Source organism: Vombatus ursinus, unplaced genomic scaffold, assembly GCF_900497805.2.
Source record: "Vombatus ursinus unplaced genomic scaffold, bare-nosed wombat genome assembly UNPS02004422.1, whole genome shotgun sequence".
Lineage (NCBI taxonomy): Eukaryota > Metazoa > Chordata > Mammalia > Diprotodontia > Vombatidae > Vombatus > Vombatus ursinus.
In genome coordinates, this window is record NW_020944200.1 from 754,582 (window position 1) to 774,100 (window position 19,519).

The 19,519-nt window shown below is 36.1% G+C and overlaps 1 protein-coding gene across 2 annotated transcripts in view; it reads right to left on the minus strand.

Moving 5' to 3' along the window:
• The window catches only part of NSUN3 (NOP2/Sun RNA methyltransferase family member 3), a 36,981-nt gene extending 17,955 nt beyond the window's left edge, over positions 1 to 19,026 (minus strand). The window contains exons 1-5 of one of the 2 annotated variants that reach the window (XM_027835919.1): positions 18,871 to 19,026; positions 17,568 to 17,677; positions 14,595 to 14,794; positions 1,725 to 1,879; positions 594 to 715 (exon numbers count right to left, since the gene is read on the minus strand). In XM_027835919.1, coding sequence (XP_027691720.1) covers positions 594 to 715; positions 1,725 to 1,879; positions 14,595 to 14,794; positions 17,568 to 17,677; positions 18,871 to 18,885 — 602 coding nt within the window. In that variant the 5' untranslated portion in view covers positions 18,886 to 19,026. Of the gene's footprint in view, positions 1 to 593; positions 716 to 1,724; positions 1,880 to 14,450; positions 14,795 to 17,567; positions 17,678 to 18,870 lie in introns of both variants that reach the window. The other variant, XM_027835913.1, reaches the window with a different exon arrangement.
• Positions 19,027 to 19,519: the final 493 nt, after the last annotated feature.

The following is a 19,519-nucleotide window of genomic DNA, read 5'->3' on the forward strand; positions in this document are numbered from 1 at the left end:
ATATATATATATGTATATATACACACACACTTGTGTCTCCCTTGTTTGAATATAAACTCCCTGAAAGTAGAGATTGTTTCATTCTCTGTATTTGTATAACCAGCTCCTAGCACAATGCCTCACACGTGAGCAGGTGCTAAATAACCACTTGTTGACAGACTATTTTGCTTTTACTGTAGTATAACAGACATGTTAGGAAAGGAGTAGCATAGCAAAACAAAGTCCCTGAATCCTAGGTGTGTGGTATCCAAAAGATAAACCTTCATGATACTCCAAAATGGTATCAGCTGAAACATGCCCAAGTGGTAAACAAAAAGTTCCCAAAGCAGTGGTGTCAAACTCAAAAAGAAATGGGACCACTAAACTGTACTTCAAGATCCTTGAGTCAACCACATATTAACATTATCTATGTTCTAATGTATTTTTATTTTGTTAAATATTTTCTAGTTACATTTTAATATGGCTTAGGCCACACTCAGAAATGTGACAGGCATGTTTGACACCTCTGATCCACAAGCCAGTACCACTTTTTGACACTTACTAGTCGAACTGGTAACATGCACATATTAAACATATGTCTTCCTATTCCTCACCTTAGTAGTTCTATCTGCATAAGAGGCAATTCCTTTCTTTGGTTCAACCTATAGGATGCCTTCTGGGTATCAGAAGAGAACAGCCAACTTCGATCATTTGAACATGGGGCATCAACTAACACCTAAAGAAAAAAAAAGACAAAAGACAGAAAACTTGATATATTCAAGGCAGTTTATAAACTTTAAAGTGCTATGTAAATAGTAAGCTATTATTATTACTATATGCTTTTTGAGAATCATTTTCCACACACAATAAAGGTTTGGAGATCCTTGAAAAGAATTATTAATAAGATATGCCATTCCTTTTCCAAGAGTAAATCAATGCATAAAAGTCATTCATTTTAAAAATACTACTACTTTATTTCTGCATTTTAAGCATTTAATTTGCTGAATATATGTTTCTACTTGTCTCTTGAAGTCCTTTAAATCTTCAATTATCATTATCTAGTATTTTAAAATACCACTGAATTAAAGAAATATTGTACTTTTTTCTTTTTTAAAGACTGGGTCTCCTGTCTCGGCCAGGCTGGAATTATAGGGGCTGCTCCATAGGCCCAATCTCATTACTGATTGGCAGGGGAACTTTGCCATCTCCATTTCTGACCTGAGTCAATTTGCCCTCTGGGAAAGCTGGTGGCTAGCTGCTCCCAGGAGAGAGAGGACACCTAATAACTATTGACCACTGAAGCTCATCACTCCCAAGCTCAAGAGATTCAGCCTCCCTGTAGTTGTGATTACAGGTGTGCACTACTATGCCTAACTACACATATACGTATGTATATATATATGTATGTCCATATATGTATAGTACATTTATATAAAATCTGGTCTTTCAAAGTATCTTTTAAGTACATGGAAAACACAAAAAGGCCCTTTAATCTCCCAACCCCAATGGTATCAGATACTTGAGCCAAATGGAACATAAAATAAATTATACTATAAAATGAAAATATTTCAAATGAAGATACCTCTATTTTCATTTTATTAAAATTTCTGAAGACACTAAAAAAAGACAAGAGACACTGTGTGTGTGTGTGTGTGTGTGGAGTTTAAGTAGGACAGGAAAAGTAGTAGTGATATTTGGAAAAAAGTAGTAATGATATTTAGAATCAGTCTGCCCAATACTATTACCTTGTCAAACATTTCGGGTTGAGTATCTCCTATCTCTCTGCCATCCAATTCGGATACTTTTATTATATGTGTCATAGGTTGTGGGATGAAGGATTCTAGTGTCTGCTTCAACCACCTTGATCTCAGGCTATCATACTCATTACAGTGAAAATAACCTAAAATATTTTAAGACAGTTTTTAAACCATGACATTATAACTGCTGAAACTTTTAACTTTGCTAGGCAGGTTTTATAGAAAGCATTATAATTATACTATTTAATATACTAAAAGCTTTTATTGTCAACATTTAAGACCTTTTACGCATAAAAATATAAACACACTGATTATGTTATTGGTGGACCTGTCAATTGAGCTACCATTTTGAAAATAATTTGGGATTGTAGGGGGTGATGGTTGGGGGGGAGAGTGAATAAACTGTTAAAATTCTTTGACCCTGATAATCCCACTGTTAGGCATAGAGAACAAGAAAGTAAAAAACAGAAATATTATATATAGATACATATGCACAAGAACACCTTTTCTTCTAGCAAAGAAATCAAAGTGGGTACCTATTAATTGGATAATAAACAAACTCTAATATGTGAATATAATGAAATGCCACATTTTAAGAAATGCAAATTAGTAATTATAATCTGAATTATAATAAAAAATAAAATAACTCTGAGGTTTACACTCTAACACATCAAATTAAAAATGGATATATTTAATTTTGGAGGGTCTGTGGGAAGACAGACCTAACTAGTGAAATTATGAACTGGTACAATAATTTTAGAAAAGTCATTCAATTGTTCATACCCTCTAAGCATATACAGCAAGGAGAGCAGTGATAGAAAAAAAAAAAAGGTAACTTGTTCAGCCACTCTCCAATTGATGGATATCCTCTCAATTTCCGATTCTTTACCACCACAAAAAGAGCAGCTATAAATATTTTTTATATACATAGGCCCTTTTCCTTTCTGGTTTTTTAAAATCTCTTTAGGATACACTAGTCATGGTATTGCTGGATCAAAGGGCATGCACAGTTTTATAGCCCTTTAAGCATAGTTCTAAATTTATCTCCAGAATGGTTGAATCAGTTCACACCACCACCACCAAGGCATTAGTGTCAATTTTCACACATTCCCTCCCAACATTTATCATTTTCCTTTCCTGTCAAATTAGCCAATCTAATAAGTATGAGGTGGTACCTCAGAGTTGTTTCAATTTATATTTCTCTAATCAATAGTGATTTCGAACATTTTTTCATAAGACTATAGATAGCTTTGATTTCTTCACCTGAAAATTGCCTATTCATACCCTTTGACCATTTATCAATTGGGGAATGACTTCTATTCTTATAAATTTAACTCCATTCTGTATATATTTGAGAAATGAAATCTTTATCAAAGAAACTTGCTATAAATTTTTTTCTTAGTTTTCTGCTTTCCTTCCAATTTTGATTCATTGGTTTTGTTTGTGCAAAACAAATTTAATTTTAAATTAAAATAAATTTTAATTTAATGTAATCAAAATTATCCATTTTACATCTCATAATGCTACCTTATTTCTTGTTTGGTTATAAATTCTTCTTTTATCCATAGATCTGACAGGTAAAATATCCCATGTTCCCCTAATTTGCTTACAGTACTACCCTTTATGTCTAAATCATGTAATCCACTCCACTCTCACTCCAGTGAGACAGACCCTTTCCCGCTGGTGTTCTAAGCTGCATAGGTCTGAAAAATTGTTTCACTTGTTGGTTCTGCCATTTCAGAATTCGTTTTGAGAGCCCAAGCGAGTCCCTCCCTTTACTTCCTAAAAGAAAAAAAAAACTAGCTAGCAACATATTAGTGAAGTAATGTATTAAAGTGGATAAACCACTGGATGAGCAATCAGTTGGGTTAGCATAGCCCTGGCTCTAGTATTTAACATGTATGACCAATTAACTGCTTTGAGCCCCAGTTTACTCATCTGTAAAATTAAATGTATCAGATTAGATGATACCTGAAATCCCTTTTAAAACTAAAACATCTTACTTCTAAAAAAAATGCTGAGACAATAGCCACTTAAGATTCAGGAAATTCCAATCTGTCCTTTTGTTAGACAAGGATTCTATTTCTTACCTTCTTTTCTATTTCATAATACTAATCAGACTGCAAAATATTCTCACTATGTGCAAAGGAAATTTTATGCTTAAAGGTTTTTGCATGGGTAAGCACAAAGCCAGAAACTAAACCAATGACAGCAGCAATTATTATTTTATTTTATTTTCTAAGAGGGAAGCTAAGTGTGCAAATTTTTCTATATGGCATTCTTGTTCAACGAATACTGTAATGGTTATTAGATGCTCTGAACTACCTGTTCGTTGACAGCCCACTTTCTCGATCTTCAAAAAGATATTTTTTTAACCTTAAGCTGACAACTATGTTTCAAATAAATTACATTACACACCTATGTTTTACTAGACAATAGTGGCAAAGTGATGAAATCTACATTAAAAGTCAATTTTAAATGAAGAGCTTTTACTAATTCAAAGCTACTTTGGCTCAATTTAAGGGATATCTATGGCACTGAGAAAGTTAGTACATTAATGGATTGCATATCCAATGACAGCCCAATTGTTAACTTCTGCTTTGCTTATATAATTTTGACTTGCATTCATTTTGCATTCTAAATTCAAGCACTTCAGCTAAACTAAATTTGGGACTAAAACTTTTAGTAGAAGCATATATTTACTTATATTCCTAGGTATACCAATTAAGGAAAAATCCCTTTACTTGAACCAGTGTCTACATATAGGTTATTCCTCTTAACATGGGGGGAAAAAAAGTTAAGTCTTCTTTACTTAAACCTTAAAGAATCCGAAGCCAACAACAACAAAAATTCTATTTATATAAGACACTTAAACATATTCTAGAGATCTAGCCAACATGAATTTTAGACAGAATTTCTCTTCAAAATGATGGTAGATATGCAACCTGGAAATTAAGAATACATTAAAATTTTAATGCCATTAAAAATTAGAAGAGAAGGAATTGACAGCTATAAGTTGGAGATGTCTTAATCAAACGAGATAATGACAACTGCAAAGATAAAATCTGATTACATGGTTATCAGAAGGCTTAGGCAAATAAAATTAATATACCTAGGATAAAAAGGGAAGCAGCTGAATGTGAAAAAAAATCTTCGCATCAAATTTCACAGATAAGGGTGTGCTATCCAAGTTACATAGAAAACAGAAATATGTAAGACCCAAAGCCATGATCACCAGATAAGTAGTCAAAGGATATGAACAAACAGTTCTCAAAAGAATTGCTAACTCAACTTCCGGGAGCCAAGATGAAGGAGAAAGAAGTAAGTCACTCTTACCCTCCCTTATTAACCTGAAAGCCCACAAAATATCACCTAAGGAAAAACACTGGAACAACTGAACTAGCAGAAACGTGGGGTACAGCAGTCGTGTAGCCCAGGAAGCTTGGGGGATTAACAGGAAAGGCCCTAATTACTCTGGGGAAGGAGGATCAGTACAGGACAGGAAGCAGCCCAGCAAGCCAGCAGCAAGCCCCATCTCAGCAAACCAGGGGGAGATCCTGAGCCTGAGAGTGGTGGAGGAGGCAGTTATCAACACCAGGAACACCTCAGCACCAGCAGGGGAACTGGTAAACATAAGCTCCGAAAACCACCATGTGTGCTGGCATTCTCCAGCAGTCAAATCTCCCGCTGTTTCAGCACAACTTCAGACTGGCAGACATCTTCCAGCAGCCAAACATTCCAGTGTTTTAAAGAAGCCAGGGTGCTCACCAGGAGAGCAGGTGGCCTCCAAGGGCCAGACTTCCCACACCTATCTGAAGAGCTCCAGTGCTGGTGACCCCAGCTCAGCACCAGGCAAGCTGCCAGACCCCTACAGTCTCCAGCTGCTAGCACTTAAGGGCCCAGAACACAAAGACAATGACCAGGTCCCAGGCTCCTAGCACAAGAAGCTTGGGTCCGTGCCCCTTTTGCTCCAGCAGGAGAGCTCCCAAGAAATAGGCAAACACCATGAGCAGAAAGCAGAAATGGACAATGACCATAAGATTCTTATTACAGGAACAAGGAAGATCAAGGCACAAATTCAGAAGAGGGCAACACTGTCAATATACCCACATTTGAAACCTCAAAGGGGAATATGAACTGGTCTCAAGCCCAAAAAGTTTTCTTGGAAGGACTCAAGAAGAGTTTTAGTGGCAGCTAGGTGGCACAATGGATAATGTACTGGTCCTGGAGTCAGAAGGACCTGAGTTCAAATCTGACCTCAGACCAGACACTTGACACTAGCTGTGTAACCCTGAGCAAGTCATTTAACCCAATTGCCTTAAAAAACAAAAATGGATTTTAAAAGTCAAATAAGAGAGGCAGAAGAAAAATTGGGAAAAGAAATGAGAGGTATGCAAGAGAGAGTCAATAGCTTGGAAAAAGGACAAAAATTGACTGTAGAAAACAAGTCCTTAAAAAATACAATTGGCAGGGGCAGCGAGGTGGCACAATGGATACAGCAATGCCTCTGGATTCAGGAGGACCTGAGTTCAAATCCGGTCTCAGACATATAACACTTACTAGCTGTGTGTCCCTGGGCAAGTCACTTAACCACCATTGCCCAACCAAAAAAACCAAAAAAATTTAAAAAAAAAATACAATTGGCCAAATGGGAAAAAAGTACACTAAAGAAAACAAACTCTTAAAAAATAAAATTGGCCAAATGGAAAAGGAGGTACAAAATATAACAGAAGAGGGGCAGCTAGGTGGCGCAGTGGATACAGCACCAGCCCTGAAGTCAGGAGGACATGAGTTCAAATACAGCCTCAGACCAAACACTTGACACATACTAACTGTGTGACCTTGGGCAAGTCACTTAACCCCGATTGCCTCACTTGGAAAAAAAAACATAACAGAAGGAAACAATTTGTTAAAAATTAGAATTGGGCAAGTGGAAGCTATGAGATAAAGAGAATCAGTCAAACAGAAATGAAAGAATGAAAAAATAGATGAAAACACAAAATACTGCATTGGTAAAACAACTGCCCTAGAAAATAGATACAGGAGAGATAATTTAAAAATGACTGGTCTACCTGAAAATCAGGATGAAAAAAGGAGCTTGGACAGTATCTTTCAGGAAATCATCAAGGAAAACTGCCCTGAGGTCCTAGAACCAAAAAGTAAAATAGTCATCGAAAGAATCCACCTGAAAGAGATCTCAAAATTGAAAATGCCAAGGAATATTGTAGCAAAATTCCAAAAATATCAGATCAAAGAGAAAATACTGCAAACAGCCAGAAAGAAACAATTTAAATATCATAGAACCATAGTCAGGATTATACAGGACCTTGCAGCTTCTACATTAAAAGATCAGAGGGTGTAGAATATGATATTCCATAAGGCAAAGGAGCTTGGATTACAACCAAAGATCAACTACCCAGCAAAATTGGCCATAATCTCTCAGGGGAAGAGATGGACATCCAACGAAATAAGTGACTTCCAAACCTTCCTGATGTTTCAACAGAAAACTGAAAATGTGATCTTCAAATACAAGATTCAAGAGAGACATAAAAAGGTAAAGAGGAAAGAAAAGAACAATATGTTATTAATAAGGGCAAACTCTTTACATCCCTACAATGTAAGATGACACCTGTAACTCTTGAGAAGTGTATCGTTATTATGACATTTAAAAAGAGGGCACAGGTATAAGTTGCCTTTGATATGATGATAAAAAAATCTAAGTGGTGAAAAGGGATTGTTCTGGGAGAAGAGGCAAGGAGCAGGCAGACAAGCATAAATTTCATCACATGAAAAGGAACAAAAACCTAATACAGCAGAAGGAAAGAGGGGAGGAAAATGAGCATTATTTGAACCTTTCATCAAATTTGGCTCAAAGAGGGAATAACATAATCAGTTAGCTAAAGAAATCTAACTTACCATACTTAGGAGAGAAAAGGGGAAAGAAAAGGAAGGGGGTGAATAGAAGGGAAGAAGTAGTAAGGATAAAGGGGAAGAAAAGAGAGAGGACTGACAGAAGGGAGGGCAGACTGAGGGAAGTAGTGCTTGAAAGCAAAACTCTAGGTGAGGAGGGAAAGGGAAAAAGGAGAGAAAAGGATAAATGGGGGAAAATGAGATGGAGAAAAAGACAGAGTAATCGTAAGTATGAATGTGAACGTAAAACAGAAGTGGACAACACAGTGGGTGAAGAACAGTAATCCTAAAATATGTTGTTTAAAAACCTGGAAAGTAAAAAACTATTTGAAATAATTAACAATTTTAGCAAAGTTTCAGGATATAAAATAAACTAACATAAATCACTGGTATTTCTATATATTACTAACAAAGCCTAACAGCAAGAGATAGAAAGAAAAATTCCATTTAAAGTTATTGTAGACATAAAATATTTGGTAGTCTACCTGACAAAACAAACCCTGGAACTATGGAAAAACAATTACAAAACACTTTTCACACAAATAAAGTCAGCTCTAAATAACTGGAAAAATATCAGTTGCTCATGGGTAGGCCAAGCTAATATAATAAAAATGATGATTCTACCTAAGCTAATTTATTTACTCAGTGCCATACCAATTAAACTACCAAAAAATTATTTCATAGAGCTAGAAAAAATAATAACAAGATTCATCTGGAAGAACAAAAGGTCCAGAATATCAAGGGAACTAATAAAAAGAAATGCTAGGGAAGGTAGCCTTGCCGTACTAGATCTTAAATTGTATTACAAAGCAGCAATCATCAAAACTACTTGGTACTGGCTAAGAAATAGTGTGGTGGATCAGTGGAAAAGATTAGGTACCCAAGACACAGTAGTCAATGACTAAAGTAATCTACTGTTTGATAAACCCAAAGACCCCAGCTTCTGGGACAAGATTTGTCACTATTTGACAAAAACTGCTAAGAAAACTAGAAAATAGTATGGCAGAAACTAGGCAAAGACCAAAATCTTACACCATACACCAAAATAAAGTCAAAATGGATACACAATTTAGATATAAAGGCTGATACTATAAGCAAACTGGGAGTCTAGGAATAGGCTACCTGTCAGCTTTATGGAGAACAGAAGAATTTATGACCAAACAAGCGATAGAGAACATTATGAAATGCAAAAGGGATCACTGTGATTAAATTAAATTGAAAAGGTTTTGCACAAACAAAGCCAATGCAACAAAGATTAGTAGGGAAGCAGAAAACTGGGAAAGAATTTTTACAACCAGTGTCTCTGATAAGAACCTCATTTCTAAAATATATAGAGAACTAAGTCAAATTTATAAAAATACAAGTCATTCCCCAATTGATAAATGGCCAAAGGATATGAACAGGCAGTTGTCAGATGAAGATATTAAAGCTATCTCTAGTCATACGAAAAAGTGCTCTAAATTACTATTGATTAGAGAATACAAATCAAAATGACTCTGAGGTACCACATCATACCTACCAGATTGGCTAACATGACAAAACAGGAAATAATAAATAGTGGAGAAGATGTGGGAAAATTGGAACACTAATGCATTGTTGGTGGAGTTGTGAACTGATCCAACCATTTTGGTGAACAATTTGGAACTATGCCCAAAGGGCTATAAAACTTAGCATAACCTTTGACCTAGCAATACCACTTCTAGAGCTGTATCCCAAAGAGATCATAAAAATGGGAAAAGGACCCACATATACAAAAAGTATTTATTGCAGTTCTTTCTGTGCTGGCCAAGAATTGGAAATTGAGGAAATGCCCATCAATTAGGGAATGGCTGAACAAGTTGGAGCATAAGAATGTAATGGAATACTACTGTGCTATAAGAAATGATGAGCAAGCAGACTTCAGAAAAACCTGGAAAGACTTGTATGGACTGATGTTTGGTGTAGTGAGCAGAACCAGGAGAACGTTGTACACAGTAGCAACCACCTTGTGTGATGACTAACTTTGACAGACTTAGCTCTTCTCAGCAATGCAAGAATCTAAGACAATTCAAAAGACTCATGATGGAAAATGCTATCCACATTCAGAGAAAGAACTATGGAGTCAGAATACTGATCGAAGCATACTATTTGCTCTTTTTTTCCTTCTGGTTTTTTTTGTTTCTTCTTTCTTGTGCTTCATCCTATTGGTTCTAATTCTTCTTTAAAACATGACAAATGCAAAAATGTTTAATAGGAATGTATATTTAGAGCCTATATCAGATTGTAAGCTGTCTTGGGGAAGTAGGTGGAGACAGAAGGGGAGAAAACTTAAAACTCAAAAGCTTATGGAAGCGAATGGTGAAAACTAAAAATTATTTAATTAAAAACAAAGAAATGAGCAGAACCAAGAGAACATTGTACACAGTAAAAGCCACACTGTGCAATGACTGACTTTGATAGACTCAGTTCTTCTCAGCAATACAAGTACCTTAGACAACTCCAAAAGACTCAAGATGGAAAATGCTATCCACATCCAGAGAAAGAACTTTGGAGTCTGAATGCAGATGGAAGCATACTATTTGCTCTTCTTTTCTTCTGTTGTTTTGTTTTGTTTCTTCTTTCTCATGGTTCCTCAAATTAGTTGCAATTCTTCTTTAAATCATGATTAATGTGAAAATATGATTAATATGAATGTATAAGTAGAGTCTATACCAGATTGCACACCATCTTGGAAGGGGGCAAGAGAGGAAGGGGGAGAAAATTTAAAACTCAAAATCTTATGGAAGTGAATGCTGAAAACTAAGAATAAATTAATATTTTTTTTAAATTGCTAACTATTAACAACTACATGAAAGAATGCTCCAAGTAACATAAAATAAAACAACCCTGATGCTTCACCTCACACCCTACAAATTGACAAAGATGAAGAAAGAGAGGAATAGTTAATGTTGAAGTAGTTGTGGAAAGATAAACATACTACTACATTGTTGATCAAACTGTGAATTAGTATAAACATTCTGTAAAGCCCTTTGGAATTATGAAAATGTAAGGAGTAAAATGTCTTAGCCCAAAGATTCCACTGCCAGAACCTAATGAGACCATTGATTAAAAAAAAAGGCATCATACAGAGAAAAATATTTAAAGCAGCACTTATTGTGGAAGGAAAGAACTAGAAATATATGCTCAATCAATTGGGAAATGGTTACATAAATTGTGGTATGTGAATGTAATGGAATATTAATTACTGTGTTATAAGCAAATGAATATTCTTAATATGAGAGGTTTGGAAAAACTTAAATAAACCGATATTAGCAAAGCCAGCAGAGTTTTAAAAACAATAATATGACTACAACAACATAAATGGAGGTAACAATAACCATAAGCAAAATTATAAGGCATACCATTGGCCCCACAAAAGAGAGATGAGAAAATACCTCCCTCCCATTTGTTTGCAGAAGTTGAGAGTCCACAGGTATGGAATGTAACTGTCAGATTTATTTTCCAAGTATTGATTGGTTTTTCCCAATTTATTTCTCTTCATGTTCTTTTTTCTTTAAATTTTTTTTTATTCTCTAGGAAGGGGAAAAAGGTTTGGAAGAATGAAAGATATAGGGGAAATTTAGGCAACATAAAAACAAAAGATATCAATAAAAATGTATTTTAAAAAATAAGACAGTAGTGAAATGCCCACTAAGTCTGACAGAATTTGTCTCTTCCATGTCTAATTGCTTTTTGACACTAAAACTTCCCTTTAATATTAAAAAGTAACACTGGGCTCATAACACATGTAAAGGTTAGTATAATGTAAAAAAATAGTAACAAATATTCAGTGAAACAGAGGACTTTCAAGCATTCTTGATGAAAAGACCAGAGTTGAATAGAAAATTTGATTTTCAAATACAAGACTTGAGTGGAACATGAAGAGGTAAACAGGAAAGAGAAAATCATAAAAGACTTATTAAGGTTGAACTATTTACATTCCTGCATGGAAAGATGATATTTGTAACTCATGAGACCTCTGTCAGTATTAGGGTAGTTGGAGGAGAAAAAATTATATGTATGTATATATAGATATAGATAGATAGAGGGCACAGGGTGAGTTGTAAATGAAGGGGTCATATCTGGAGAATACAATTAAGGGGTGAGACTCTTTGAAAAAAACTGCTGGGAAAACTGGAAAAGAGTATGGCAGAAACTAGGCATAGACCAAAATCTCACACCATATACCAAAATAAAGTCAAAATGGGGACATGATTTAGATATAAAGGCTGATACTATAAGCAAACTGAGAGAGCAAGGAATAGTTTATCTGTCAGATCTATGGAGAACAGAAGAATTCATGACCAAACAGGAGACAGAGAACATTACGAAAAGCAAAATAGATAATTTTGATTACATTAAATTGAAATTTTTTTGCACAAAGTCAATGCAACTAAGATTAGAAGGAAAGTAGAAAACTAGGAAAGAATTTTTACAACCAGTCTCTCTGATAAGGGCCTCATTTCTAAAATATATAGAGAATTGAGTCAAATTTATAAGAATACAAGTCATTCCCCAACTGATAAGTGGTCAAAGGATATGAACAGACAGTTCTCAGATGAAGAAATTAAAGCCATCTATAGTCATATGAAAAAATGCTCTAAATCACTATTGATTAGAGAAATGCAAATCAAAACAACTCTGAGGTACCACATCACACCTTTCAGAATGGCCAACATGACAAAACAGGAAAATGATAAATGTTGGAGAGGATGTGGTAAAACTGGAACACTAATGCATTGCTGGTGGAGTTGTGAAATGATCCAACCATTTTGGAGAGCAATTTGGAACTATGCCCAAAGGGCTATAAAAATGTGCATACCCTTTGACCCAGCAATAGCACTTCTAGGGCTATATTCCAAAGAGATCACACAAATGGGAAAAGGACCTACACATACAAAATTATTCATAGCAGCTCTTTCTGTGGTGGCAAAGAATTGGAAATTGAGAGGATGCCCATCAACTGGGGAATGGCTGAGCAAGTTGTCGTATATGAATGTGATGGAATACTATTGTGCTACAAGAAATGATGAACAGGCTGACTTCAGAAAAACCTGGAAAGACTTGTATGATCTGATGCTGAGTTAAATGAGTAGAACCAAGAGAACATTGTACACAATAACAGCCACGTTGTGTGATGGCTAATATTGATAAACTTAACCCTCCCTGGCAATACAAGGATCTAACACATCTAAAGAGGCCTTGTGATGGAAAATGCTATCCACACCCAAAGAAAGAACTATGGAAGCCGAATTGTTGTTTTTTTTCTCTTCTGTTGAGTTTTGTTTCCTCTTTCTGATGGTTCCTCCTATTGGTTTTAATTTCTACTTACAACATCACTAATGTAAAAATATGTTTAATATGAATGTAAATGTATAGCCTATATCAGATTGTGCACCGTCTTGGGGAGGATGGTGGGGAGGAAGGGGGAGAAAAATTTTAAACTCAAAAGCATATGGAAATGATTATTGATAAATCAAAATAAATTAATAAAAAAAATTTTTTTAAAATTAAGGGGTGAGAGAGGAATATACTAGGAGAAGGAGAAAGGGAGAGGTAAAACAGGGTAAATTATCCCACAAAAAAAAACATAAAAGAAAAGACTCTTACAGTGGAGGGGAAACGGGGGAAGGTGAGAGGGAATGAGTGAATCTTATTCTCATAGGATTTGACTTTAGGAGGGAATAACATACACACTCAATTGGGTGTGGAAATCTGTCTTACCTTACAGGAAAATAGGGGGGGGAAGGGGACAAGAGAGTAGGGGAATGCTAGAGAGGAGGACAGATTGGGAAAGAAAGTAATCAGAAGCAAATACTTCTGAGGAGGGTCAGGGTCAAAAGAAAGAATAGAATAAATGGGTGGGCAGGATAGGATTAAGGGAAATAGAATTAGTTTTTCACAGCATGTCTACTATGGAAGTGTTTTGCATAACTGCACATATATAACCTATATTTAGTTGTGTGCCTTATCAATAAGGGTGGGTGGGGAGGGAGGAAGGGAGAAAATTTGGAACCCAAAGTTTTAAAAACACGTTTAAAAAAAATGTTTTCACATGCAACTTGGAAATAAGAAATACAGGAAATGGGGTACAGAAATCCATCCTGCCCTACAGGAAAATTGAAGGGGAAGGGGATAAAAGAAGGGGGGGGAGAGATAGAAGGGAAGGCAGACTAGGGGAAGGGGTATTTAGAGTGCATGCCATCTTGGGGTGGGGGGAGGGGCAAGATGGGGTGAAAATTTGGAACTCAAAATCTTGTGGAAGTAAATGTTGAAAACAGAAAAATAAATAAAAATTACCATAAAAAAAGTAACAAATACAGAAGTGAATCAAAGAAATACCTTTTATAAAGTACTATTACTTCATCTCCAGCTATGCTTGTCATACAAATGTCTACTTTTCATATATGTCATTTCCCTCATAGTAGAGAAAGCCAACAATACTAAGGTTTTTATCAGAGACTACTGTACGTTTTTTTAAATAAAAAAATTCTAAAATTCAGTTAACTATCATTTGCACCAACATTTTAAGATATGCAAATTATTTGTGTATATTATACACAAATACATACCCGCCTTTCTGTTTTTGGTTTTCATATATGTAAAAAACAAGGGATTCACCTTCTCCTTGGTTGAACGATTTCAATTCACTCTGTTACATAGTTCACTAGGCTTTTCACAATTCAAATCTAATCTCATATTTCTACTTAATCTATCTTTAAGGCACTGAGTATCCTTTATATATGGCATACTAACTTAATACATACTAAAAAGAAAACAATTTACCCGGATAGGCACACTGTAGAAGAGCTATTGATTTACCCCCAGGAGCAGCACACATATCCAAAATTCTTTCCCCATTCTGTAATTCCAGAGCCAACACCGGGAGAAGGGAGGCAGCATTTAGAAGATAATATCCTTTAAGTTTACCAAATTGATGTCTCTCTGAAGGTATTCGTCCAGGAATTCTATTAACGTAGCATATGAGTGATTTAGGACAGTTGGGAAAATATCCTTGAAGAAGGGGGTGATATCTCTTCAGTTGTAAATCCTTCTCCAGTTCAAAAGGATAGTTGAATCTATTAAAAAGGACAGCATGTTGCCAGCATGCTGGAGATGTTAAGATATCCCTAGAAATAGAAAAAATTAGGAAAAAGATTAACATTAGAGACACTGATTTTTAAAATAATTATTAATTATAAAGTATAGTATAGAGTATAGAATAACAATTAAAACCCCCCTATTCAATTAATTCCAACGTCTGCCTAACACCTTGATGCTAAAACATAAAATTTCTTTGCCATTTAAAGCTCCTTACAATCTGGCCCCTTCCTCGCTTTCCAATCTTTTTATATTCCATTGCCTTCTACTATCAATCCATATTGATCTACTTGCTGTCCTTCATATATGACACTATTTCTTATCTCTAGGCTTTTTACACTGACTGTTCCCTATACCTATAATGTTCTCTTTGCCAATCTCAGATTCTTAGGATCCTTGGTTTCCTTTAAGACTCAGTTCAATACCACCTCCTCTAGGATACTACCAACCAGGAATGCTATTCCACATAAAGTTAACTTCTATCTACTCTGCATGTGACTCCTTAGTTCTGATTTATAACCATTGTGTAACTCTATCTAAATGTAAGCTCCTTGAGGGCAGGTGCTGTTTTTGCTTTTTATTTATCTACTCTGTTAAGCCTCTAAGTAAACACTTAGTAAATTGATGATTCTGGACATATCTGCTTCAGTTTTTGCTTTTTTCTTAGACCTGTGATTTAATTTTTACAGGGAACTCCTCATGAGAAAACTCATATCAATGTAGATTAGTAACTGTTCTATAACTTACAATTTTTGACAACTGTCTGGAAATTTAAGGTTTAAGTGCCTTGCACACAATCACACAGCCAATATGCATCAGGTACTGAACTTGAAATCAGGTCTTCCTAATATGGAGGTTAGTTCTTTATCCACTACATCATACTGCTTCTCCATGCATGAATTATCTCCATTAATGAATCTCCATTATCTCCATTAATGAATCCTAAACTTTTATTAGTTTTTTTTTTGTTATCATGTCACATTGTTCATTTGTGTTGAGCTTGTAGTTCACTCAAAACCCCAGGACACTGACTACTACAAGCTACCTCTTCCTTATCTTGTACTTGTATAGATGATTAAAAAAAAAAAATCAAGTATAGTACTTCAAACTTATCCTTATTAAGTGCTCCCTCACCAGCTTTATCCTTTTGGTCTAGTCCAAAGATTTCAAACACTCAGCCCTCCCTGAAGTGTGCTGAACCAGACTGTAATGTAATTGTAATATTTAACAAAATGCATTTTAAAAAATAGAACATAGATAATGTTAATGTGTAGTTTTCTAAGTCAATATGTGGTACACAATGATCCTTACATAAGATTTAGTGGCCCCCATTTCTATTTGGGTTTGATATCACTAGTGTAGTCTGCCAGAATCTTTTGGACATAAAGGTCTATCAATCACCACAGTAACTATTGCTCCTAATATCCTGTCATCCATAAAATAAGATCACGTATAGAGCCCTAGACCACTCTACTATAAACAACCTTTCACATTAACATTAATCCATTCGTCATTACTCTTTGGGTCTAGGCATGTCAATCAGTATCAGATTTTATTTAGGGTAGTAGACGTAGCTTGACATCTCCACTTATGTTCGGTTTTGTTTCCCTGTTATCTTTCTTCTTTTTCCTAATCTAAAGTTCATTCCTCTGGGTTGAGACAACAGAAACAAAACAGGATCTGCACAGTCCTATCTCCTTTCCTTTCTAAGATATCATTGACCAATCTTTCCCTTCTTTGGATATTTCTCTTGCCACAACCATTAAAAAAGCCTCTTCTGTCATCTTTAATACTCATTGCAAGCTTTGTTTGTTCGCTATTTCAATGTTCCTAACACTTTATAGGAACATGTCACACTTTTTATATTCATCCTCAATCACATATCCTTACTTCTCCCTTCTGATTATTTTCTTTAAAATTTGAGTCAGTTACTTCCCTATATCTCAAAATGGATTTACCTAACCAATTCTCCCTTATCTTCCTCATCATTTACGCAGTAAAAAATTCTTTCTTGAGATTATTTTATCCATCAAGCTGGATTCCCCTATAGAATTTTAGGCTATAAGACCCTACTCATCCTCATTCTGAAATCATTGAAAATCTGCTCTCTCAAATATTTTCTTGGCCTCATCAGCAGCAATTAGGCTAATCTATTCAGACATGAACTTTCTAACCAGCATAAAAGTGAGTCATCATGAAACTCACAAATGACAAAATTTCTTTTAGCTACCTGTATAAGTTAAATATTCATCTTCATTCTCTTCTGTCTTTTTAAAATGTTTCGGGGTTATTTTTTCCTAGATAAAATGAAGTTCAAAATAAAGGCAGTGATAAAGGAGGAAATAAAGAGAAAAAAGGATGATGCCCTTTGAAGGGAAACTTAAAAAAGGAAAACCCACAAGGCAGTATAGTCTTTAAAATAGTATTTTATAATCTCAGAAATTAAATGTTATGCACTTAGTTTGTCACTTGAAAAAACCAGAAAATGTTTATTTATTAAGTTGTAGTTAATTCTGTCAACCACAGAAATCTTACTGGTGTCAGTAGGAATTAAAGCAAGTAGCTAAATCCAGTTAGAAACATATGACTCAAAACTCACTTCAAAGTAGGGAATTCTCATTAGTCTGACTTAGTTCCTCCTTCCCACTCCCACTTAAGACAAAGTGGAATAGCTTAATTCCACTCCCCATAAAATCATATTAATACAATCTGCAAAGTACCTTCAATTCCAAATTATAATTCTCTGGCATTTCCTCCTGCAGAAATAAAACTTCATAGTATTAATAACATTTTTATACTAACCTTATTGTAATCCAAGAATCTCCAAGTTCTTTGACATACTGCTTCTCAAAATGATCCAACACAACTCTGCAAATCTGTTTTGTAAGCTTTCTTTCTGACTGTGGTTTCAACTATGACAGTGAAACAAGAAAAATATTACTGAGATATATTGGAGTTATTTCATATTTATTATGCCTAGACCACACAAAAAATTGTGGAATTTTTCCAACTATTAATAAAATATTTTCAATTGCTTGCTATTTTTTTTTTTTTTTGGTTTGCCAGGCAACCCCGGTTAAGTGACTTGCCCAGGGTCCACAGGTAGTGTCAAGTGTCTAAAGCCAAATCTGAACTCAGGTCTTCTTGATACAAGGTGCAACCTACCTGCCCCTTCTTGCTAGCAATTCTATAAAATATGGGTGCAACATTAAGCTTCAAAAGCATGGAATTAATGTTCTTTAGTACTAAGTGATTAACAAAATTGAAATAACCTTTTGGAGTGCACTGGATTTAGAATAAATTTGGGTTCCATTAATCGGTCTTTGACAGTGCTCTAAGAATGGGAACATTAAAATTTACGGCTAAAAAGGTCCTTAGAGAGCACTTGGTCAACCCTATGTCGTTTTTGTAGATGAAGAAACTGAAGCCTAGAAGTGACTCACCCAAGCTCACACAAGTTAATAGTAGTTGTGAGAGGCACTAATATTAACTGTGAATTTGTTTTATATTTCTCCCGTAATTCACTCAACGCTGAAATACGATCCTCCAGATAAGCTAATAGAGAACAAAGGAAAATTAAATACACTAAGGAAAACTCTCATTAAAGTTCCTCTAGAGACTCAGGTACAACCCTGTGGGAAGCTGATGTGATTGATGAGCTAATATCGTTACCTTTTAAAACACTATGTGTCGGCTATTATTACTATTTAATAATAAGCCAGCTTCGAAAGGATGCTGGGGGAAAAAAATAATCGATGCCGAGCATTAATACAGGGCATTATAGTTTACGAAACACTTTACATATACTGTCACTTGAACATCGCAACAAGCCCTCGAGAGAGATTATACTATTATTCCAATTTTTAAAATGGAAAAAAAACGGAGGCAATGAGAGGTTAATTGGTTGGCTCCTGGGGCTCTCCGACCCAAGCGAGCCAGCGGCTCCGAAGCCGGCCCCTGGTAAGCGAGTCCGGGCCGGCCGCAGGCACTGCGTCAGGGTCGAAAACTCAGACAGGGAAAAAACACTTTTCCTGTCGGACTCCAAAGCAGGCCCCGCGAAGCGGCCAGCCCTACAGCGTGAACGGAAGAGGTACGTGGTCCTCACCCGGCTCAGCACCATCGCGTCCAGAGGAGTCCCACCAGGCCGACTTGGCGGTGACAAGCAGCAAGGCTCCCAAGAGCCTCACTGAACATGCATGCGCATTCCAACGCTTAGGCCTAGAAACCCTACTGCGGGACACAATTTGGCAGGGCCAACCCCTTCCTCCCAGACCACGCCTCGCCTCTCCCCAACCCAACTCTCGCGCTTTTCGCCCATCCCGTTCCCATGGTCACCTCCAGTCCCGCGACAGTCTTAGACCCTCTAGAGAACGTGCGATTACGTCATCACCCAGCGCCACAGGTTGAGAAGTTTTTACAGCGTCTGGAAAAGTGGATGCCGGATTTCACACACGAAGTGTAGTGAGAAAGAGACAGAGAAAGGGAGAGAGACAGAGACAGAGAAAGGGGGAGAGAGAGAGACAGAGAGACAGAGAGAGACAGAAAGAAACAGAGACAGGAGGAGAGAGCCCTTCAGTACAGGTTTGGGATTAAATCTAGGGGTATTTGACGAAGGGTTTCTTTTTGTATTTTCCCATTGAGTGGTCCTTTCCTCGATAGTAAACCTTTAGGTAGAATTCAGTGCGCTCTTGGGTCTGGGTCAGGTGGAGCAGATCGCCTTGAGAGAAGACGCTGCTTCTAAGAAGCGAAGCCCT